This window comes from Hirundo rustica, chromosome 2 (genome assembly GCF_015227805.2).
Source record: "Hirundo rustica isolate bHirRus1 chromosome 2, bHirRus1.pri.v3, whole genome shotgun sequence".
Taxonomy (NCBI): Eukaryota; Metazoa; Chordata; class Aves; order Passeriformes; family Hirundinidae; genus Hirundo; species Hirundo rustica.
This window is the reverse complement of record NC_053451.1, coordinates 83370750-83395359: the sequence shown is the minus strand read 5'-3', so window position 1 is coordinate 83395359 and position 24610 is coordinate 83370750. Positions and strand designations below refer to the sequence as shown.

Genomic DNA, 24610 nt, shown 5'->3' with positions numbered 1-24610 from the left:
CTTAATGGACATAGTATTTAGACCATCTCTCAAACCCCCAAACAACAGAGAAATTTTGAAATACAAAATGTGTTAGAAAGTGATGGAAAGCCACCACATACCAGTTTTACTTACTAACACTTCAAGAAAGTGAGGGTACATGACAAAGCTTAGAAACATTTTTGTAATATGCTTTTCCCCCTGCTGTAATAGCTTTCCACAAAGGCCACATCTAACAATGCAGATGTCTAGTCCATGTGCTCTGGCATTAGTAAGTGACTGAAAATGATACCTTGGGTATACATCTGTTACCATGCAAACAAAACTACGTCTTCACACACACTGAAGACAGGCCACAAACTAGAACAAGACATTGACAGCACTTTTAATGTATCAATTTATTGCATATGTCAGTACATAAAAATAGAAAAGTGTTTCTTGTAAAATTAACTTTATTGTAAAAACCAACTAGAATGATAATGTAAAACTGCCACAATTAGCACATATACAATAACATTTATGCATTGTCTACAAAACTTAAGAATACCTTATAAGACAGTTTTGCCTTAACTATATATTAAAGAAAAATCAAATAAAAAGCTTGCATCTCATAATCAGTGACTGTTTCTGAATTCAAAACATAAGTGTTATTTAGAACTTCAATATGCTATCTCTATTTATGCTTCTGTGGGGTTCTACTCTAAATTATACAAGCAGGATGGCATTGCAAATTATACCTAATGGGATACATCAGGCTGATCCCACTACATGCAAGAGGCACTGATTTTATATTTGGCAGAAGTGCCCCTAGCAAAATCACCTGTCATTCACATAAATAAAAATGTCTTTTTCAAGAATTGATGAAATACAAATGGAGGTACATCTGCATCTTTTTGCTAACAGAAAAGACCATACCTTGGACTCTCAATTCTGCCTTGCATTCTTCACTGTGAACATCCAACATGACCCAATTATTAGCTTAGAGATGCTGATATGCATATTTTGTATAAATAGTTAATCCTTCTGTCCTTCAGCTGACAGATTGTCCATAGCCTACCAAATGCATTTGTGCTCTATTTCTAATTTTACCTGAGAAATGGACATGAGGGCAGCTAAAACCAGTTAATGTTTCTCCAGAAGAAAGCACAGCTTATCTCTTTGCATTTCACAGTTCAGAAGCAAATTCTGGGAATGTAAACTTGGGTTAGTAGGAAGCCTCAAGTATTTCCACTAATTAAAACCACACATATGTGTGCACACACAAGGTTTTATGCTTCCTTACAAGGAACTCTAATGCTACAGTTGTTCAACTCCTGACCCCTCCCCAGGAACTTTGTTTTTACTTTCTTTCTTTTTTTAAAAAACCTTTAATTTCCTCTTATAAAACAGAAAATTCCTTTAATGAACATATTTAAACCAAGGCTTTCTTACAAACCTGCAAAAAGAACTCGACTTCTTCCCAAACTAGAAATTTATATGACAAATATTTAGGAAACAAATACACAAATGGATGACTGTTATGGGAAAACAATAATGGTATTAAATAAAATACATGCAACAGTATCATAGCACACCATTTGGCAATTTAAAATTGTTATGTTCCTTGCAGTTAATTTTTTAGCAGCAGATAACTGTGGTTTCCATCACACAGTCCATGAAATAAAAACAAGTCTTCACTTGTCAGAACAAGTTTCCTTTCTCTTCTTCCTCCCTCCCTTAAAGAATTGTAAGCAGAACAGTGGAAAATTTGCATAAAAACATCACTTCCCTCCTATATTTCCTTGAGTGTACTTCATAACCAATGCAATGAAAAATAGCACAATAACATCTATTCACAAGTGTATGAGGCCAGCCCATTAAGTGAGAAACAAAACTGCGTGTGTGGAAGGTGGAAGAAACCATGTTAAGTGTAAAGGACGCATATATGACAATTGTGTCAACTCACACTCAGTACCTGCAAAATTAAAGATTCCTGTAGACAATATAGTAAAAATATATGGCTTGATAATAAAAAGCAAAGTTTAGATACAGCCCACTTTGAAGAGTTTCAGATTGCCATAATCTAACACCACACATTTGACTTTGTCTTAGCAACCGTGTGCTCAAATAGGAATACTTAATTTGTTTACAAGTACCAGTACCACATAATATTGGGAGTATTCTGGAGTTGAGTGTTTTGTTTTGATTGGTGGCAAGTGGGGTTAAATGCCATGTTACTTTAGAAACTGATGCTTTGTGAACCCCCCTCTTGCAATGGTATTTAATGTCAAGATATGACAACTTCTGAAACAAGTACTTTCTCTTCCGTCTCCAACAATTAATCTACTCTTTTGGCTTTATCAACTTAATTTTAGAAAAGCAGTATTTGACTTCCAATACTCCTTCTCTGCCTCCACCTCTATTCTAAAGCAATGTGAAGGAGTTTAAACAATCTATGCAAGCAGTTCATATCTCACTGTAGAATACACCAGGGAAAGGCAATGCTATGTCTATCAACTCCTTTCTGCTATACAAACACAGCCTCATCTCCCAGCCCCAGTCAAACTTCTCCAATACCCTTTGCCTAAGCACTTCTCTCCCCAAAAGAAAAAAATATGTATCACAACTGTAAGGCTGAAAAGATAGTTTTGGTTTCACTCACTGAAAAATATGCTCTATGTTTTCATATCTATAGTTCCACAAAGATGGATAGGCTTTTTTCAATCAACTCTTAAGAAAATCTTAATAATAGTATCACAAAAGATACTTATCAGAGAAAGCAGCAACTTCTGGTATGGATTTGCTTATTTAAAAAACACCAAAAAAACCCAAACAAAATAAAACAGTCAAACAACCACAAAAAAAAAAAAAAAAAAAAAAAAAAAAAAAGCCCCCCCAAATCACATTTATGAGAAGTCCTATATACAAACTGCTGACAACTATTACCCACGTGTACGTAAGAACTACAATTCCATTAGGAGGCATAACCTTATTAAGGCACCAGTTCAGGAAAGCAGTTTTATTCTACTAGAGAACTTAAGCACAAGCTTAAAATATGACTGTCCCTTAGGAAACAGATAAGTGTGTGCTGAGATGCTTTTCTGAATCAGGACAACATGGCATAAAAGATTACTTAAAAATTTGAATCCAAAGGGCAACTTTACAGACTGTGTGGAAGACTTTCCAATTTGTTCTTTTTATTAAAAAAAAAAAAAAAAAATACTTTGAAGAGGCAAACTCAGCTGCAGCAGATGAGTAAATAAACCTGCAGAAGAGATCTAAAGAGCCCCTCACACTCCATTAGAGACAGAGCTAACAGCTTACGTCTTTGATCACAGAATCATCCAAGTTGGAAGGGACCTTCAAGGTCATCCAGTACAATCATCAGGCTAACACAACCATAATCACCCCTAAATGGTATCCCCAAGTGCCACATCCACATGACTCTTGAACGATTCCGGAAGTGGTGATTCCACCATCTCCCTGAGCAACTTAGTCCAATGGCTAACCACTCTTTCAGTGAAATTGATTTTAAAATACCCAACTTGAACCTTCTTTGATGCAAGGCCATTTCCTCTCATCCTTGCACTTGAAACATGGCTCAAGAGGAGATCCTCACTTTGCTACAGCCACCTTTCAAGTGGTTGTAGAGCAATAAGGTCTCTCCTGAACCCCCACTTATTCAGACTACAGACCACCATACCCCTCAGCTGCTCCTCATAAGACTTGTGCTCCAGATCCTTCCCAGTTCTGCTGCCCATCTCTGGATCTCCAGTACCTCAAAGTATGTCTTGTAGTTAAAGGCCCAGAACTGAGCACAGGACTTGAAGTGTGGTCTCACCACTGCTGAGTACAGAGGGACAATCCCTGCCCTGGTCCTTCTGGCCACACCGTTTTTGATACAGGCCAAGATGCCATTGGCCTTCTTGACCACTTGGACACACTGCAGGCTTACATCGATCTGGCTAGCTGTTGACTAGAACCTCCAAGTCTCTTTTCTGCTGACCAGCCCTCAAACCACTCTTTCTCCAGCCTGTAGTGCTGCACGGGGTTGCTGTGACTGAAGTGCAGGACCTGGCCTTTCATCTTGCTGAAACTCGTGCAGTTGGCCTTGGCTTGTTGTTCCAGTCAATCACTATCTGCAGAGCTTTCCTACTCCCAATGATGACCATCTAGGACTTTCTGCTCATTTTCACTATCCTTACTGTAACAACTATCTCTAATCATGTGTTCACTGGTAATTATTTGGATTTGTTTCTTTAGGAGGTATAAATAAAGGACACAAACATTTAACTACATCAGCACAGAAGTCTGAACACAAAAACCTGCTTTTACCTTTGCGCCCACCCATTTTGCCTTTAGAAATACCACCTCAAATGCACAAGCAGACTACTATTAACAAATAGTTTGCCTATACATTAGTGAGGAGAGCTTGAGGCAGAAAGGAGCTTAGATTGCACTGATCTCTCTCAGAAAAAGTTACTTCTATTTTCTATAGAGAAATTACTTGGGTAAAATCCTGAAGTCATGATGTTAGGCACATACAACCTTCTGTGCACTATTATAATACAAATAATAAATGAAAATAAGGAAAGTATCTTTTCATCTTCAGCTGCAGTTTGACATATGCAAGTTTGCATAACCATAGAAACCAGTAATAACCCAGGATAGTATACCTGCAAGTATACTCTACCATTTATGTTAGTTTATATTATTTAGCACATCAAAGACTTCCCACTTTGCATAATATAAAATTTCAAGAAATAAAACACTAATCTCATGCATGGCACACTTTAAATAAACTCTAAGAGAAGCAACAAATCATTGTGCTAACCATGGCTGTCCAAAAAGCTCACACATACAGCAGTGAATACTGAAGAGCCTCCCGTTGTTCTAAATACATTCTGTACTACTTTTGTAGCAAGTTTCTTTAATAGCATCTGTTGTACATATCAAACAAATGGAATATCAGGACAGAGATACTAAAAAAGTATGAGAAAGACATAAAATGGTTCATTTACAATGCTGCAAATGTAAAAGTTATCTAGAACACCTTAATAAAATATCAGACCTTTCAAAGTTTAATTTCACTCTTTAGGCAAGTACAGACACAACATACATTTAAAAACAGACATTCTTTTACCACTTATCACAAATCAAGGTACAGTGCAGGTACTTGCCCCAGCCCAAAGAAGAATATCAATTATATTATTGTTACGTTAGATGATGTTTTTGCCATTTCTTCAGGGGAGTGACTCTTTATTACTTCTTTGATGAACTGTTCAAGTGCAGTGAAATATCCCTGGCACTGCCAAGTGTCATTGTGAGTTCCATCAGGAAATATCGCCAATCTCTTAGTCCGAGCTGGGGATAATTCATAAAGTTGCTTCATCATAACTGGCGGAATTAACTGGTCAGACAACCCAGAGATGAAGAGAGAAGGCATTCTGCACTGAGAGATTTTTCTGTAGGATAGAAATTTGTTTTTGTAGCACCATAGTGGAAGATATCGCATCGGAAAGAAAGAGAACAAAGTGCTGGCCATGTACGGGATGCTAAGAAAGGTGTTCTCCACCACAATGGCAGAAATCCTATGGGAATTTTCAGAAGCTAAGTGAATAGCTACTGCTCCCCCCAAGGAACGGCCAAAAAGAAAAATTTTTGTTTTGTCAAGATCAGACCGAGTCATCACATAGTCTAAGACAGCCTCAGAATCTAAGTACAAGCCTTCTTCGCTCGCTTCTCCTTCGCTTTTGCCATACCCCCTATAATCAACCAGAATCAAGTTGACTTTCAGGTTTACCAGCATTAACAAAGCATTTGGCAACCTGTGGCCAATGTTGCCTGCATTCCCGTGAAAGTAAATGATGGTTGGAGAATAGGCTGCATTGTCCCCTGTGTATCTCAGCAGAATAAGATTTAGAAGAATTCCATCTTTGGTTTTGATGAAGATGTTTTCATGTGGTATACCAGTAGGCATAGGAACATAAAGGCGTGATGAAGAGGGCTGTTCAGGAAAGTAAAGCAGAACATCCTGGAATTTATATAATATACCCGCTATTGAAACAAATATTAATATAAGGAGTATAATGCCTCCGTACAAGTGAAAAGTCACGATCAACGGCAAAAGACAAATACGGCAGAGACTCCAAGACCAGGAAGCCAAAGCTAGTAGCCATCTTTTAACAAAGGTCCAAAGCATCCATGATTTTTCCATTGTAGAAGTCAGTGATCTTTTACTCCAAGTAAATCCTGCAAAAGAACCCAAATGTATATATATAAATACAGGAAAAAAGAAAAAGGTAGCAATTTAAGCATTTGTACTTGCAGAAGATTAATAGCAAGTCAATGTATTAGAGCATTAACATAAAATTTTGTGGCAAACTCGCCTTGAACTTTTGGAAACCATTTGACTCTGTAAAACAAGCAGAAATGCAATCAGAAGTAAAGGCATTAGAGCTCTTCAAATTCCCATTTAAAGTATTTTGGCAAGGCAGTGCAATAACAGCACTAGAAGACTGGTTGACTGAGACCACAGTAACCTCTGCTTTCCCTCAGATTTTCCTACTAAGCAAGAGGACAACCATATAGATTGAATCACCAGTTTGTCAAAGCTGCTCACGTAAGTAACTCTAGAATTCAGAGAATACAAACAAAAATAGCCTTTATTTCTAAGTTGCTAAGTAGTATGCAGGAAACCTGTGCACGTCACTCTGCAGACAGTGGAGGCTCACCACACATCCCAGCACCACTATGCATTACTGGTTGCCTTTCAACATCTCAATCATCTGTGGTTACAGAGCAACACCTGAACTGCTCAGAAGAGAGACTCCTCTATACTAAGATACCATGCTGTGGTTACATTTATGACAGCTCTTTTTTCTCCTATATTTTGATTGCTTTTAATCTATAACAATAATTTTCCACTATCAGATCAGTAATCCACATTAAGTCTTTAGCTGAATGGAAGATTTTATCATCATGCAAGACCACTGAAAAAAGTCAGTTAACTACATTATTCTCTGGTCAATGAAAAGCACTGCTGAAAACACCAAACAGGAAAACAGACTCACTCATGACAAAACATATACACAGCATAAAATGAGGAGAGTGATGCTAATGACAATGGATTAAACCTTCTTTCCAACCAAAAGTTATGTCTCCCAGCATCCATACAAGATCTTGGAGTATTCACTCCTGGTTCATAGGGAAACAGTCAAAACCTGCCAAATCTAGACAAAAACTACAGTAACCATTCAGTCACCACTGAATTGAATAATCTCACTACCCGGAAGAGACAACACAAACTCACTTGTTTGAGAAGACTAAACTATATAGCAGATAATAGTCACACTTTAGACACAAACTTATAATCTCCTAAAGTGATATAGCACAGTAATAATCTGAATTCAAACTCCAAAGGAGCTTGACATGCAGAGATGCATCCAAGCATTTTATACCAGCCATCTAGGTAGGCTCAAGTTATAAAAGGTGACCTCTGCAGCTACAGCTTTTGCATTCCACAGATATAAGCACCTAATCTGATCAGCAAAAACTGCCATCTCTATTTTTTGCAAAAATTAGAAATAAATCAGAAACAAAAATAAATATGTCACATCCTAAGATTTGTGTATTAACCAAACCCAATGTGATATTAAGCTTTTATATATTGTATCCATTGCAAATACAAAAAAACCTGGTGAAATATAAAATAGTCTTAAAGACAGTTATCTGAACTTAGTTATCTTATATTATTTATAAGTTCTTGTTTATTATCCATATCAAAGTAGGCACAAATACTGTCTACAGGCAAATTTAATTTTTGTGATCCATTTCCCTTGAAAAGAACTCACAATTATTAAAAGATATATAAAGTAGCTACTTCAATTTCGAAGAGAACTCCCTAAAGAAGTTAACAAACATTTCGTGCATTACATTTCAAGACTATAAGAACATTGATAATGAGTGAGTAAAACCATTCTCCTTACCTACACTATTCAACATTTTGTTGACTTTCTTTACAAAATGAAAGGAACTCCAAAAATACCTTCTCAACAAGATATGCACAAGAGTAAGAAACCCATTGTTAAACAAAACTACAAAGAGACAAAGAATTTTAAAAAAAAATCTCACTTCAAGTGATGAAGTTTTGCAATGGCTATCCCACATACACTAAGGATTATTATTTGGAGACTGATACTGATTTTATAAGCCATCTCAGTTTCATGAGAAGTGCACTGCTTCTATTTTTACTTCAGCAGGCTAATATTATCAAAATATTATACTACTGAGACAATGCTGCTGTGCAATTACTTCTGATATATAAAGGTATATAGAGAGATATATATGTACATACAGGTGTGTATATATGTATATAAATAAATATATAGGTATATACAAATACTTTGCTACTAGAAATGCAAAGCCAGTACATCCTACAACTACAGCTCAACATACAATAAGTAGTTAACAGGAAGAGGAAACTACACAGACATAAATGTTTCACGCTCACTACATATTTAAATAAAGCTGACTACTCTGTAATATTAAACAATTACATTACTACTAAAGTTTTTTTCCCAGCTGTGCGAAACTTCACTGGTTCCATGCATTTCTAAGCCTTCACATCTTGCTGCAAGAATTGTTAGCTAGAAAACTAAGATAAAAACTTTTCCTAGGTTCCTCCCCATCATTCAACACCAATTAAACGATCAGAAAAAGATGGTTTCACAAACAAGCATACAGGCCTAGAAGAGACTCTAAGCCAAATCAATACAACCTCATTCTCAATAAAGCTACAACCCACACCTTCAATGGAGCTCAAAGCAACAGACCTTCCAAACGCTATCTTGGACAGCAGAAGATGACACAAACAGAACAAAATTTCCACTTGAAGGCCAGGAAAAAAAAAGGGTAAGCTAATATAGTAATATTCAGTGAGCAGTAAGGTCAGCACTTGTTTGAAGTGTATGAGATTTGGGACTGTTCAAAATACTGCAAGACAACACACACACAGAGAAAATTCTCTTCTTGGTCTTTAATTCCCACCCTGGTGTGCTGGATGGGAAATTATAAATCTTTCAAGCAGTTTACAATTTGCATCTTATGATGCAAATACTCTGTCATGAATTATGAAGAGCATATGTGGCATTTCTCCTGCATCTCTAATTTTGTGACCAATATGGGGCCAGAATAATCTGGAAAAGGTGAGAGTGGGAGAACAGTGTATTTAGACTTTGATGTCTGATGTGGCCAACTTGAGAAACAGCAGACCCAGCAACCTACCACCTGGACAAACCTGCTGTTTGTCCTCTCTTTAGACAAGACTGCTTCTGTTCCTAGACTACCAGTCATGGACTTGCCCCATAACTGTCTGATGCCCCAGCTATATCAAGAAGCATTCACCCTTTTAAGTTCTTGGAGGGCAATCGTGCTTCACTAAAAAAAAAAAAAAAAAAAAAAAAAAAAAAAAAAAAAAAAAAAAAAAAAAAATTTTTTGGAAGAAATACTGTATTACAGCACTGTATTTCACATAATTGTTGTAACTTCAAAAACAAGATTTTTCTTTAACAAGAAGTCGTATCTCATTTAACAGCATTCACAGTATTTCATAATCACTGATTATTTAAACTAAGTAAAAGGCTAGGTAAATTAGCATAAGGTTTTTTAAATTAAAAAAAAAAAAAGAAAGAAATTTTTCCCTCTGATACTGTGCATTAGAAAGGCTAGCCTTTGGAAATCCTGATACTTCCTACAAGTATTTATTTGGTGATTTATATTTGGTAAGCTTAAAAGACAAGCAGAAAACAGTACTGAAATACACAGCTTTACTGTGGAAACCATTGCCACATAGCAACAGCAACGCAGCCCAACTCAACATTAAGACCTAATAAAAGTAAGACTTAGCCAGACTGCTGTCTAAACTGCCCTGGAACTGTACTGTCTCTCAAAACAGGAAATTTGGAATTGGTACGTTTCAGCTTTGTGTTGCGATATACACATTTGTTGATATACACACATACACGCAGGCCCCTGTATCTACACACCTCCACTGATGAATCCATAACCTAGGAACTATTGCAGACCTCTGTGTTCTATTAGATGAGCTACAAGTCCCAAAATCAGGCAGATACTGAAAATACAAATCACTCACAACAATAGAAATTTAGAGGAAAAAAACCTCTTTATGATCAAGGCATTTTTAACAATAAACTATTTTGCCCTAATGCTATTTTTAAATGGTTAACACCATTATCAATGGAAAAAAAAAATCACAAAAATTCAAGTGTATATTTAAAGTACTAGTGAACAATTTTTTGTTGATTTTAAACGGCCGCTGAAATTACTCTTGTATCTGCCACAGGTTCTGTTGTTTTGCCTTCGTCTATATTTTTAATATGAAACAGTACTACTTTCATACACTAATCATATCATAAAACATTTACCTTTAGATGTGATGATTTCCCAGGCTTCATCTCTGCCTGAAAGACAATTCCATTTATGAATTTTGTGTAAAATTGTTTATAATTACACAGGTAATTTACTGTTTATCTTGTTATTTGAAGAAGATTAAGAAGTGATGAGCCAAACCCCCTAAAAGTTACAGCTGCTTCACTAAGGAAACTGTGCATCTCATGCTCCTCCTATCAAGCTGAATGCTTGCTTAAAACATTTGATGAATGTGACATCTTATAACAAAGTTCAAGAATCACAATGAAATGTCCTGGACTATTTAAACAACACACAGTATATGACAATACTGTAATATTATAATCATATACATATATGATTATAATATTTTACTAATAACATAGCATATATACATAGTGCATAAAACCAAACATTACATTCTCTCGTTAAAACTAACTTTTAGTGCACAAGTAGCTTTAAAATTAGTGCTAAGAAGCACAATCAGGTCTTTAATGCCTGCTTCCTCATTAAAGAGCTTTAAGAAAAGAGTTTAATCTTAACACCCACTGCAATCCTTTGGAATTCAAAGCAAACAAAAACCAAAAAATCCTCTGTGTTCTTAAGAAATATCTAATGACATCTGTTTGTCTCCACTTCCTTTTCCTAGACTCTACCTCCTCCAGATACAGACAATATCTGCACAAGCGCTACATTTACTCATATTTATTCAGAAATATTAGGTACACAACTATAAAAAGTTAGTTTCAGAGGGGGAACTGATCTGGAAGAAAACCTACAAGCTTAGTAAGGGCCAGAAAAATACACTTCCTTAATACTAAAATCCTACAGACACTCAAAAAAAAAAAAAAAAAAAAAAAAAAAAAAAAAAAAAAAAAAAAAAAAAAAAAAGTAGAGACTCCAAACGAACAAAAAAGTACAGTTAGAATAGCTTAAGCGTCACACATTTCATGTCTCTGGCTTTAACATCCACGAGTCACTTGTCCTATTTATTTCAAACAGCCAATACCCACAGCTTTGGTTCAAGCTGCGCTTACTGAGAACTGAAAATGTTTGCCTCTCAACTCGCGTGACACTTCTCCTCCCAGCCGACAAACGGTACAAAGTATCATCAAATGTAACTCGATGTCTTGAGTTAGGATGATACTGGGTAAAAAACAAACAAACAAAAAAACCAAAAACCCAAACAACAAACCAAGGTTGGCTATATCTTAACTTGAAAACTTAACTTTCTAGGACCCAAAGGCTCCTAAAACAGTAATTTCGAAGCTCGTTAAATTGCTGCTTTTTTGACTTAAGAGAAACAACCCAGTTCAGCCTTTTCGAAACAATCACTTAGCCCATTAAGAACACTACAGTTACCATCAGCCCCACCTTCTACAAGCACACATTTGCAGGAATTGTTCCATCTGGCAGCGGAGACAAACGAAACACCGGAGCGAGACCTTGCTGCCAAGAACCTTAAGAGCTCCCCGGGCTTTGCAGGAAGGCACCTGCAGGAACCTTTATCGCCACTGCCAAGGGAGCAGCTCCTCGGCAGCCCCGTCCCGCTGTGCGGGCACAGGAGCCGCACACCGCCCGGGACAATGTCCCGCCCGCCGCCGCCCCGGGGAAGAGACGCCTTTAGCCCCCACGGGACCCCAAACCGAACCCCAAAGGCGCCGGCCGCCCCCGCCGCCCCGCCTGCCCCGGGCGCGGCGCGGCCTCAGGGGCCGGGCCCGGGCCCCTCCCGTGCCGCGGCCGCGGCGGGCCCGAGGCGCCGCCAGACCCACCCGCCGCATCCTCCCGGGCGCCGCCGGTGCCTCGGGCCAGCGCAGACCCCGACGCGCAACTTCAACCACCGCTTTTTCCTCCCGACGCAGGAAGTCACCGCAGCCGCGGTTCCGCTTCCAGGGCACAGTCCGGCCGTTCCCCCTTCTCTCCCCGCCTTTCCCCGCCCCGGGCTTCGCCACCGTTCCCCGCACCGGCCCGGGGGAGGAGCGCGGAGCCCGGCGTCACCGGTCTGGCCCTCCTCTTCCGGGGCCGTGGGAGGCCGGTGTCAGCCCGGCCCCGCAGGTAGCCGCGGCTCCCCGTGAGTGTTCCCGGGGTGGCCGCTCCTCCACCCTCCCTGCTGTTCGGGCCCGTGCGGAGCGGGCGGTGCCCCGCGGGTGCTGTGGCCGTGGCAGCGCCGTGCTGGGGGCTGTGGGGTGCGCCAGGGCGGTCCCTGTCCGGCCCCTTGGACGCCGCTCCCTCCGCCGGCACGGAGCAGCCGGGGGACAAGGGCTGAGGCGGGTGGTGTCGGGAGCGGGCTGCGTTCTCGGGGAGGGTGGAGGAGGAAATCGGTCTCCGAGCACTGAAAGCTCCCGCCTGGGCAGCGGCGGGAGCGGAGAGCGGCGCCTTCTCCTGCCGTGCGGACCTTTGTCTAGGTGATGCCATTGTTTCAGTGTCACAGCCTCGCTGCTGAATTTGATCCTTAAATGAAGAATCAGCTGGCGTCCTTTTAGACAGTGGTTAGATCTTAGGTAGAAAAATGAGAAAAACCGAATTTTTTTTTTTTTTTTTTTAAGACAGGGTAACTGGCGTTTTGTTTGTAAATTTATAATTTTGTTTTGTTCCCAGTGAAAAAAAGACTGATGGCTTCTGCACCTGTTTCGCAGCCTCCTCCTAAAAAAACGGTGGCCTCTCACGTGCCTTTTGCAGATCTGTGTTCTACTCTGGAGCGAATACAGAAGTGCAAATCTCGTCCAGAGAAAAGCAAGTATTTCAAAGATTTTCTGGATTCCTGGAGGAAATTCCATGATGCGCTCCATCAAAAAGAGAAAGATGTCACAGATTCCTTTTACCCAGCTATGCGGCTTATTCTCCCACAGTTGGAAAGAGAAAGGATGGCATATGGAATTAAAGAAACTATGCTTGCGAAGCTCTATATTGAACTGCTTAATTTACCAAAAGATGGAAAAGATGCTGCAAAGCTTTTAAATTACAGAACGCCTACAGGCTCACGTGGAGATGCTGGAGATTTTGCCATGATCGCTTACTTTGTGCTAAAACCCAGGAGCCCAAAACAAGGCAGACTGACAATAGAACAAGTCAATGAACATTTAGATGTGATAGCTAATAATAATGCCGCTAAGAACAAGGGGCAGTTAAAGAAAAGTCTTCTTCAGTTAATTACACAGAGCACAGCATTGGAACAAAAATGGCTTATCCGAATGATTATAAAGGATCTAAAACTTGGTGTTAGCCAACAAACTATATTTTCCATTTTTCATCCTGATGCTGCTGAATTGCACAATGTTACCACTGATTTGGAAAAAGTTTGCAGACAACTGCATGATCCCTCTGTCTCACTTAGTGATGTTTCTATCATGTTGTTTTCTGCCTTTAAACCAATGCTTGCTGCTATTGCAGATGTCCAGCAAATTGAGAAGCAAATGAGTAACCAGACATTCTACATAGAAACTAAGCTGGATGGTGAACGTATGCAGATGCACAAAGATGGGGATGTGTACAAGTATTTTTCCCGAAATGGGTTTGACTATACTCAGCAGTTTGGTGCTTCACCCCTTGAAGGCTCATTAACGCCATTTATTCATAATGTATTTAAGAGCAATATACAAAATTGCATTCTCGATGGTGAAATGATGGCTTACAATCCTGAGACACAAACTTTTATGCAAAAAGGAAACAAATTTGACATAAAAAGAATGGTGGAGGACTCTGATCTGCAGACCTGCTTCTGTGTATTTGATGTATTGATGGTTAATGATCAGAAGTTGGGGCATGAAGTACTAAGCAAAAGATATGAAATATTAAGTAGTGTATTTACCCCGGTAAAGGGCAGGTTACATGTTGTCCATAAGAGAAGTGGCAGAACAAGAAAAGAAGTAATTGATGCTTTAAATGAAGCAATAGATAACAGAGAGGAAGGAATAATGGTGAAAGATCCCATGTCCACATACAAGCCTGACAAACGTGGGGAAGGCTGGTTAAAAATCAAGCCAGAGTATGTCAATGGACTGATGGATGAACTGGACCTTTTAATTGTTGGTGGTTACTGGGGGAAGGGGTCTCGTGGTGGAATGATGTCTCATTTCCTATGTGCTATTGCAGAGACGCCCCCTCCAAATGAAAAACCAACCATTTTCCATTCTATTTGTCGTGTTGGCTCTGGCTATACTATGAAGGAGTTGTATGATCTAGGCTTGAAACTGGCTAAACACTGGAAGCCCTACCATAGGAAGGACCCTCCTGGTAACATCTTGTGTGGAACTGAGAAACCTGAAATGTACATTGAACCTTGCAACTCTGTTATAGTTCAGATCAAGGCAGCTGAGATTGTTGACAGTGATATGTACAAAACTGGCTGTACTTTGAGATTCCCCCGAATTGAGAAGATAAGGGAAGACAAAGAATGGTATGAGTGCATGACTTCAGACATGTTAGAAGACCTTAGAAGCAAAGCACAAGGAAAGCTGGCATCTAAGCACCTTCATGTAGATGAGTATGATGAGCCACATGAGAAAAAAAGAAAAACTGTTTCAAAGGTGAGGAAGATAATTGGAATAGCTGAGCAATTCAAGGCTCCTGATCTTTCTAGTGTAAGCAAGGTTTCAAATGTATTTGAAGATGTTGAGTTTTGTGTTATGACAGGAATGGGAAAATACTCAAAATCTGAGCTGGAAAGCAAAATAGCCGAATGTGGTGGCAGTGTGGTACAGAACCCAGGGCCAGAGACTTACTGTGTCATTGTAGGAGCTGAGAATGTCAGAGTGAAAAACATTATTGCTTCCAACAAATATGATGTGGTGAGGGCAGAATGGCTTCTTCAGTGTTTTCAAACAAAAATGCTGGTGCCTTGGCAACCAGCCTTTATGATTCACATGTCTCCTGACACAAAAGAACATTTTGCTCGTGAGTATGATTGTTATGGAGACAGTTACACAGCAAACACAGATGTTGCACCACTCAAGGAAGTGTTCTCAAGAATGAAAGACAATAAGCCAATGCCTCTGGACGTGATTGCAGAGCTAGAAGAACGTTACTGGTGGAACAGTTGTCGGCTCAGTATATTCAGAGGAAGCACTATTTATGTGGACTGTTATGCTGTTGTTAGTGAGCCTGAAAGCAAAATCCCTGGAACTACACTATCAATTAGAGCTTTGGAGCTCCGTTTTTATGGTGCAAAAGTAGTTTCTCACCTTGAAGAGGGTGTCTCCCATGTTGTTGTAGGAGAAGATCATTCACGGGTAGAACAGATGAAAGCACTCAGAAGAACATTTGGGAAAAAATTTAAAATTGTTTCGGAGCTGTGGGTAACACACTCAGTGGAGGAAGGAGTCGCAAAGAATGAAAATCAGTACTTAGTTTAAAGCAGATTTTAAGATTGGAGCAAAGGTGTGATTTGACTCGGATTTTGTGAGGTCCTAAATTTTTTGTGTGTTTTCATGTCTGTTTAAAGCTGGCTTTGGCTAAAGAATAACACTGAATTAGTGAAATCAGAGGAAGGCTTTTAATTTTACTCTTGTGGAAGCAAGAAGATACTAAGCTATGTTGGAGAGAAAATACCACCACAAGATAAATAATTTAAGCCTTTTAATCCACAAACAGGTCTCAGGAGCAATCTAAAATTTTACATAAATAAAATATGTTTGAAACTGGCTAGCTTGTTCTAGCTTTAATAATGCTTGCCTCCATTGTTCAAAGTGGAGACAATAATTTATTATTTTATGGAGATTCTGCTGTTTAGCTATTGTTTAACTATTGATTTGCAATCACATTCATGTTTTTGTTGACTTGTATATTTTTCCATAAGCTAGGGAATTCAGTAATTTATAAACTTCATCTGCACTATTTTAATTTGCTTACATTGGTTTTAGCATTAAGCACCACACAGCCTCAGAAGCACTTTGATTGTAGGATATTGTGTAGATCCCATGTTTCTTTGTGTAAATAGCCTTTGTACAAAAGAACCTAAACTTTTCATTGAGGTGATAATGAATTAATGATATATATATGTATGAAATACAAATCAATTACTTAAAAATTGTAATAACTCCTGTGCTCATTACAGTTTATCTGTGAATTGAGACAGGACTAGGCTTTTACAATTAACCATCAGTTTATCTTTTAAAAATGCTTCTTAAATTATTGTAGGATTAATTTCCAAATATCCAGTTCAATGTATATTTTTATGATTACTAAATAAAATCTATTTTTAAAGTCTGCCTGGTATTTATCTTTAAAAGACAGTCACTTTTGAAAAGCACAAAACTTAATTTCTACTGTTAGATAATTCATGCATTAACTTTCAGGGGAAAAAATGTTGAGGCCTGATTTCTTGTTCTGTCAACATTGGTATCAAACAGAAATGAAGTTGGGCAGATCACAGGGAGTCAGTTTTTACCTAACCTCTTTCTTCAATGCTTTCTGTGGTCATGTTCATGCAAAAGTTCCTGTAAAAAGGCTTGGCAATTGTTATGTGAAAGGTTCATTGCAGTATTGATTAATTGGAATTGTATTGATATCTCTTAGTTGTCACCGAGACACACAAAGCAATCACATGCAGACAAGAGATTTTCGCAGATGTTCTTCTGATCTAGTTCCCAGCTGAAAGAGCGGAGAGAAGAGACCCCTTTGTTTATTTTTTTACTTCTTATGCATTTGTGGGTCTAGCAGAAGATTGGCTTTTTGGGGTTTCCACTCCTCAGCCTCAGTGGCCAGACCAATTGTCAGTTACAATTGTTTTCAGGTTAGAAATATGCAAACAAAGGACAGAGAATGAAAAACAAAGGATTTGTTTATATTACTTCTATGGGAAAGGTAGAAAACTGCTCTAATATTCTACAGTAACTAAAAGATCTGACTCCATTTATGAAAATCAAAAGGCTAACAAAGAAACTCAGAAAAACCAGGGTAACACTTAGTATATTAGCAACTCTCTTAATATTTGAAATATACTCAATAGGTAAAATGTAATGGATGCTTTAAACAGATGTAGCTTTTCTTTTAATTTTGGGGAAGATTATCTTGAGAGAACATATAAAGGAGTTGAATTTAAGTTCAAACAGCAAGCATTAATATTCACAGCATATGTGATTGTATTTGAAAACTGGTGTAATAAGAATGTTTCAACATGTATAATTATCACTAGATTAGTGACAAAATATATTTAAATTTATTCTTCTGGTAATACTATGGGTAGAGGAACTATGTAAAGCTATGAAACCAGAGTTCATTTTTCTCCCTGTCATACATAAAGTAAAATACATTTTTCAGGACTAAAGTAGCCAGAAATAAGATAGCAGGGAAAAAAAAAAAAAAAAAGGATTGTTACACACAAAATGAGCGGGTATGGTGTGAGGGGTTGCGTATTCCATTCTTTTATCCTCAGTCTTTCCTGGAATAGGATGAACTCATATAGTCTGGTTCTGTATAGAGTTGTACAATTAGAATAAGTTAACTATGGTATCTCCATAGCTTTTTATGAAGTTCAGATTAACCTTTTGAAACAGATTCAGGTAGAAGGTTGGTTGTTTTGTTTAATATTTTTTATAGAAGTCCTTGTGATTCTAATTTATTTTTTTATAATTTGTCTAGCATTTTGTGTTATAGTAGAAGATCAGCTTGATGAAGAAAAGTAGAGCTCTAGAAGTTTTTTTCTCAGCTTTTGGAAGCCTTCTGACACTTTCCTGTAATATTTTCATAGACAGGTAATGAAGTGTGGGCTAGATGAATGGGCAGGGAGATGGATTGAAAGCTGGTTTAAGTGCCGGGCTTGAAGAGTTATCATCGGCAGCTGAGGTACAAGACAAGAGGCAATGGACACAAAATAGAACAGAAACTTTTGCTTAAAACTAGGAAAATTCTTACTGTAAGGGTGCTGAAACAAATGAACAGGTTGCTCAGAGGGATTGTGGAATCTCCATCCTTGGTGACATTCAATATGCAACCAGCTGCAACTTGCTCTACCTGACCTTTCAACTGGACAGTGTTTGACTAGATGATCTCAAGAGGTCTCATCCAGCCTCAGCTGTTCTGTGAATCAGGTCTGAACTAAATTTCCCATTCTGATTTTAGGTGTCTTGTGAATGGTCCAAGTGTCAAGTGGTGACATATTCATTGCAAATTTAATAGATTTTTTTTTTTTTTTTAATTTGCAGGACAATAGAATTTAGTATAGCTAACTCTCTTTATCAGCATGACTTTTACAGCTAGACATTAAACTGGATGAAAAAACAAGCAAACCAAGAAAACCCAAAGCATAACCCAAATTTAATTCAAATGAACATGAACATCAAGGTTGTTCAGTGTCCTGAGCAGTGGAAAGAGCTAAGTGCTGTGTATAAATACTAGCCATATCTGAGAGAACAGCTGCTTTTCAAATTGAGGTGATATATAACTGTACCAATTGTGAAAGTGAAAACAGGCTCCAGTAATTTAACCACTTTCATCCCATTGCCCAGTCTTGATATGGCAGTGCTAAAGTAACAGCTTCTCTCTTGTGATGGTAAACTTTATACATGTAAACACTACAGATCCAAGGAGGAGGTAGGATTTTGAACGTTCATGCGCATGGAAGCTTCCTCCTGCAGCTAATAAGCAGCTAATAACCTCAGCAGACTTTGTTATGGCAACAACAGCGGCAAGCAGAGGCAACGTGTTCTCTGAAATCTATTATTTTAGCCTGCACATCTTACACCTAGAGTTAAGGCAATATCTGTCTGGTCAAAGGCCGTTGGATAGGAGTTCCTGTCAGTGCATAAATACTTGTATTCAAGTAAAAGACAACAAATAGATGTGTAACACAGCTAGTCTCAATTAAGTCTTGCGGTTGCTTTTTTCCTTCTTGGTCTCCCACGGCTTCTCTCTTGAATTGGCCTTTTTTGACTAGTGAATAGATTTTATATGTCAGACCTGTGTGCTGCCAAAGTGGAATGAATTTATACGTACAGTTTAAAGGTAGTACATATACCTCTCTGTTATGCTTCAGTCTGCCCTCTAAACATGTTCACATATAATTATACCAAACATAATTACATACATCTCAGATTTGGGGTTTTTGTTGGGTTGGGTTTTCTTGTTGTTGTTGTTTTTGCTTGTTTGGCTTTGTTTGGTTTGGTTTTGTTGTTGTTTTTTGGGGTTTTGTTTGTTTGGGTTTTTTGTTTGTTTTAGTGTTTTAGTTTTTGGTTTTAGTTAAAATCTCTGAGTGCTATTAGTGTAATAAAAAAGATTATTCAAGGCAAAAGTAAATATGAAGTTGATAGGTATCACATTGTTCAGGTCTTTTGAAGGAAGATAAGAGAAATAAACAGGATAGTCAGTTTTGCTGATTACATCTCTCTGTAACTGAAACACAGCAGGTGCTGGGAGTAGACCACCTGACACACTGCTATTGCAGCAACCAGGGCAGAGCAGTGAAGTCAAATGCATTAACAACATTAACAAAGTTAATAAATAAAAGACAGTTAAGAAAAAAACACAGTTTTACTATATATATTTTTTTCCCTCTGAATTATGTGGTAACTTGAGAATAATTTTTTTCAGTATCAATTATCTAAATTCTTATTTAGTAATGAAGAGCTCTATGAACAGAACAACTGCTGCATAAAGATCTCATACAGATTCCTGGCAGACACTCAGTAAAGCCATCTAAGGTGCAATACAGATAGCATTTAAAATTTTAAGACTAAAATATTTAAGGGTTTTTAGTGACTGGGAGATATAAACAAACATATTACCACTAGGAAGAGACCTGGGTCTTAACAAGTAATGGTGCAGGAGAAGTTTTCTGCTGTATGTGTTTTGGATAACCTGCCTTCATCACCCGTGTTTCTGGAAGACACTGCTGATTCAGCCTTTCCAAATTCAGGTTTACATTTGCTCTCGGTGCAAAATGCTTTTAGAATTACGTGCTTTCTACTGGGTTGTCTTTGCTTATGAATTCTGGTCTAACTTACACAATTCTGTGGTTCGTTTGGGGTGCTGAACCCTTGGCCTTGCAGGGATGGACTGTGGCTCATTCATGACCCTGCTCTGGACTTCTGCAACTGCATGATTGTCTATCCAGCATGTGAATGAGCTCCAGGAAATTGCATGGAGGGGGGTTTCTACATCAGAGTAGCCAAAACCTGCTAGAGCATGTGTGAATGTGCACACACACATAGAGTGTGTGTGTATATATATACTTATGTATGTATGTATGTATATATATATATATATATATGTATGTATGTGTGTGCACACATATATATAAAGACAGAGAGAGAGAGACATATGTGATGCATAGGATGTCTCTCTTCTGTCCTTACCTCTTATTATTCCTTTATCTTTAGCAATGCTGAGGAATGTTTTTAGAGATCCCAGAAGTGGATGGGAAGGCTAGAGAACAAGAATTGTGACAGTTTTGCAGAATTTGTACCTGTAGACTGCCCCAGGCCAAGACACTTGCACACAGTCACTTGCATGACTGTGCCTTACACACAGACCTCTTCCTACCCGTCCAGAAAATGGACTGTGGAAGTTTTACTCAGTCAGTAGAAACAAGAAGTTCCTAGGACTCAGCACAGACCATGCCTTGCATTCTGCTGCCTACATTAAACCGAAGTGGTTCCCAGTTCCAGTTTAAACTATATTGCCAACCACCACCAGCTGTTCTCATTAGTACAGCAAAAGTTCTCATTTCTTAAAATAGTCTGGTCATGTAAAAGCTGTACCTTTAGCCTAGGTCAGGCCATCCTAACTGGTGCTTCATCACTGTTTTGGAGAATGCTACTTGGTCCACAGCAAGCTGCATTATGGACAACAGCACAGTTGTGGCAGGCCTGTGCCATTAATCTATCTAGTCAGGATGAGGAATTGAGCCCGAGATGAGCATCTGACATGAAGAAGAGCCTTGAGACCATGGAAAATATATACTATGCCCTGGATTATGTCCAGGAGCAGACAAGAAACATGGGGAGGTGGCTGGGTTTTGTGGTCGCTGAGTGAGGGCATAGTTCTGCTGTGGGAATTTGAGCTCGTGAGAAGACAAGTGTTCATGATTGGCCATGGAGTTATAGGTAACATCAGAACAAAATGAGTGCGCAGAGGCCAAGAAAACAGACCACAGCTGCCTCTTACACAGGCTGAGGGGAGATAAGGAGTGCTATGTTGACACAACCAAAGTGTTCTCGGTGCATCTCCAGCAAGGGCAGTGGCAATGCTTTGCTGCTGTTCACTTAAGCCTTAACCCACAGTTATCTGCCCTTTGGCTATATCCCGGAATTTCCATAGGGAATTTCAACACTCATTTATTACTACACATAGGTTTTAGCAATCAGACAACACAAAAATCACATATTATCTTTTACAATTATATTAAAAGCTTACAGGAATTAAAATAAAGATTAAAATCATTTAGCAGCATTCACACAATAACATTTCCCCAAAGATCAGCGCAGGCAATCAAACATTGGCAGGAAATAAATAGTTAGGCAGGTGGCCAGCATAGATAACATGGCTCATCAGTATTCAAGCAGGAACAGCCTTTACATTATTAGTCAGCCTAATTTCCCCCTCCACACCACTACCACCTCAGCCTCCTACTACCCCACTACTACCCCAGCCTCCCTTCTATCCTTCACTTGATCCTCCCTTTAGGTGGGGTTGCGCCCTGCAGAATCCTGTGCCAGGTGTTGTTTTAAAAGGTGTTGGAAGAGGTAGACAAGATATTTCAATTAATATGTTTATCAGTATGACCTGGAAGTTAGTTAAATGCAAATAAAGAACTTTATGCACCAGCTTTAAGCAGTATGTGCTGTGCTGAAAATGGTGTGAAATAATTTCTGTGTATAGACAAATAGACTGGACTGGCTGTTTTACATGCATGAATATACTGTGAGCAGGTTCAAGATGATCACAAGGAAGAAATAAGCTTTGCTAATATATCCTTCTAACTTAAACGTTGACCCATCAACATTATGTGCATCTAGCTTCAAAGCAGAACTGCCTAAATTTGCTAAAGGGCTTCTGGAGACCTGCAGAGACAAGTCAGGTCTGCCTATCTCCAGTTACTTAAACAAAAACTTCCCTCACTTCCATGGGATCATGCAGATTACTTATTTGGGTGTATGTTGTAATGCACATCTGTAAAAGTGAAATCTGATTCCCTTTGACTCTTCCACCTCTTTCTCCTTGACGTTCTTAATCATGCATGATCCGTGTTTCAGGAGAGCAGTTAAAAAAGCTTTCACCTTTCTGTATATTCCACCTACTTTATTTACAGTCTGTGATTTGAGTGTTTCCCAGGAATGGGAAGACCATGCTACTATTGTATTGTTCAGAAACATCCAGCTGTCTGATTCTCTGACTAATGGACCATTATCGAAAAAGAGGCATCTAGAAACCCCACAAACTGGGTGAAACACTGTGTGAGATACTGGACTGGTTAATAACTCAAACCATCGGCCTCTTAACCGCCCAGGTGCTGAGGGCAGTCCACATTCATTACAGGAGGCTACAGATGGGCATTAAACAAGATAAGGGAGAAAGCTGGTAAGAGGCAAATCCCATGTGGAAGGATAGTGCTTTTTATCACGTCCTCCCTTACATAACGGCTCAGGTATGAAAAGTATGAAAACTCTCCTCCAGGGAAGTATCTGGACATTCACAAGTAGCCTGAAGGTATTTGCCCCTTCTAATGGTTTACTGTTGACTCAGCTGTGCTGACCTGAGAGGCAGCTGTAAGGTCTTAAACCACCAAAGACTCCTGAAGTGTGCCATGATCCGCAGCATTACATCCTTCAGTGTGAAACTCCAGAAATCCTGCCTTCACGCCCCAGGGAAGGTACCTGTGCATTCCTACCAGAACCTGAGCACACATAAACCCAGTAAATGCTGGTTTATGGGTTTCCCCCACCCCTGATGGATCAAGATAGAGACCATTGCTTTGACCGAGAGACTCTGAAGTTGCAACAATCAAGTCTTGTGTTAGGATCCAACAGGGCATGACTATAGACCTTTCTACTCTTATTCTTTCTGTTTTTCCTATTTCTTTCTATCTCTATGTATATCTATCTCTCTACCTGTCTTGGTTTGAAAAGAGGTGTCTGCTAGGGAGACGCAGGCGTCTCTAGGAATGGGGAGTTCAAATCCGTCCCTCCGTGTTATTATAATTTGGAAGATTAAAAAAAACCTTTTCAGTCAGAGCTATGGGGAAAGGAATAACAGTCCTTTACTAGTAAATATAACAGGACAGACAAACAACAACAGCAATTATAATAATAATAAAACAGAACTAAGAACCCCGAGGGGCAAACGGTGGAAGCTCCGGCGCTGATGGCTGGAAGCGGTGGATTGTCCTCGGCAGGCAGGGGGGTGTCCTGGCAGGCGAAGTTGGCGGTGCTGGAGAACCCGCAGCGGCTGGACCCGGGCTGACCCAAAATCCAGCAGGACAGTGAAGAAACTCCGAATTCCTGGGCGCTCCAACAGATGATAGAATTCCCAGGACCAGACTCCTCCGTTAGCCGTGGACTCCAGGCAGCTACCAGTAGCCCGACCGTGCTCCCCGGAAAACCGAGAGCAGTGAGCCCACCACCCTCTGCTCCCGGTAGCCTTTTCCCTCCTCCAAAAACTAAGTGATCAACTTTCTTTGTCCAGGTTGAGCACCCTTTAACTATCAGTATTTAGTCTCCTAGCAACTTATGGGGGGGGTGGGGGGAATCCACAGGAAAACTTAACCCCCAACACTACCTCACAATTACTGTTAAATAAAAATCTGTATTATTGACTTCAGCATATGGTCTCATTTACACCTCAATTCAGGTGGTGGCATCTTTCTATTAATTTTAATAATTAGATCTGAGCACACTGTTAAGGGCAAAGAAAAATCTCATTAACTGAAAGAAATTTACTTCTTTCTTATTTCCTCCAAATTTAGGTATCTAAGGCCAGGCTGACACAGCATTCGAATTCTTCGTAAAGCTGGGTGAACATAAAGTATTCTTTTAAAAGGACTGGTAAACATCCAGATTTTTGAATGGCATTTTAACCTGGATTCGCAAATGAAGTATTTGCCATGGGAAGTTTCAGTCCCTGCTCTCAAAGCTGTTTATTTGTTTGGCATAATTGAGAAATCATGATAGGAACTGATACTGCAGTCCATATAAATGCCCCAGCCATTAGCCCACAGGATGTAATGAGAAGTCTTGGGGTGATGGGGATACTGTATTTCCATTAAAATCTCCAATTAAAAGAGGGAGATTTC

The 24610-nt window shown here is 39.2% G+C and overlaps 2 protein-coding genes across 6 annotated transcripts; one reads left to right on the top strand and one right to left on the bottom strand.

The window, feature by feature from the left end:
* Positions 1 to 429: 429 nt before the first annotated feature.
* ABHD13 (abhydrolase domain containing 13) lies at positions 430 to 12340 on the bottom strand. 4 transcript variants are annotated; one of them, XM_040054963.2, is made up of 3 exons: positions 12159 to 12340; positions 10404 to 10439; positions 430 to 6210 (listed from the first exon to the last, which is right to left on the bottom strand). In XM_040054963.2, exon 3 carries the CDS (start codon positions 6173 to 6175, stop codon positions 5162 to 5164), a length of 1014 nt encoding a protein of 337 aa, XP_039910897.1. In that variant the 5' UTR covers positions 6176 to 6210; positions 10404 to 10439; positions 12159 to 12340; the 3' UTR covers positions 430 to 5161. The 4 variants fall into 4 exon arrangements, with proteins under 4 accessions (XP_039910897.1, XP_039910898.1, XP_039910899.1 ...); XM_040054964.2 differs by having other exon boundaries at positions 10404 to 10435; XM_040054965.2 differs by lacking the exon at positions 12159 to 12340 and adding an exon at positions 11761 to 11924.
* On the top strand, positions 12304 to 16590 carry LIG4 (DNA ligase 4). 2 transcript variants are annotated; one of them, XM_040054961.2, is made up of 2 exons: positions 12304 to 12457; positions 12985 to 16590. In XM_040054961.2, the coding sequence occupies exon 2, from the start codon at positions 12999 to 13001 to the stop codon at positions 15735 to 15737; it is 2739 nt and encodes a 912-aa protein (XP_039910895.1). In that variant the 5' UTR covers positions 12304 to 12457; positions 12985 to 12998; the 3' UTR covers positions 15738 to 16590. The 2 variants fall into 2 exon arrangements, with proteins under 2 accessions (XP_039910895.1, XP_039910896.1); XM_040054962.2 differs by having other exon boundaries at positions 12390 to 12441; positions 12985 to 16537.
* Positions 16591 to 24610: the final 8020 nt, after the last annotated feature.

Excerpts from the sequence above, each read along its gene's own strand:
- LIG4 (XM_040054961.2), top strand. The coding sequence starts at position 12,999 with ATGGCTTCTGCACCTGTTTCGCAGCCTCCTCCTAAAAAAACGGTGGCC.
- ABHD13 (XM_040054963.2), bottom strand. The coding sequence starts at position 6,175 with ATGGAAAAATCATGGATGCTTTGGACCTTTGTTAAAAGATGGCTACTA.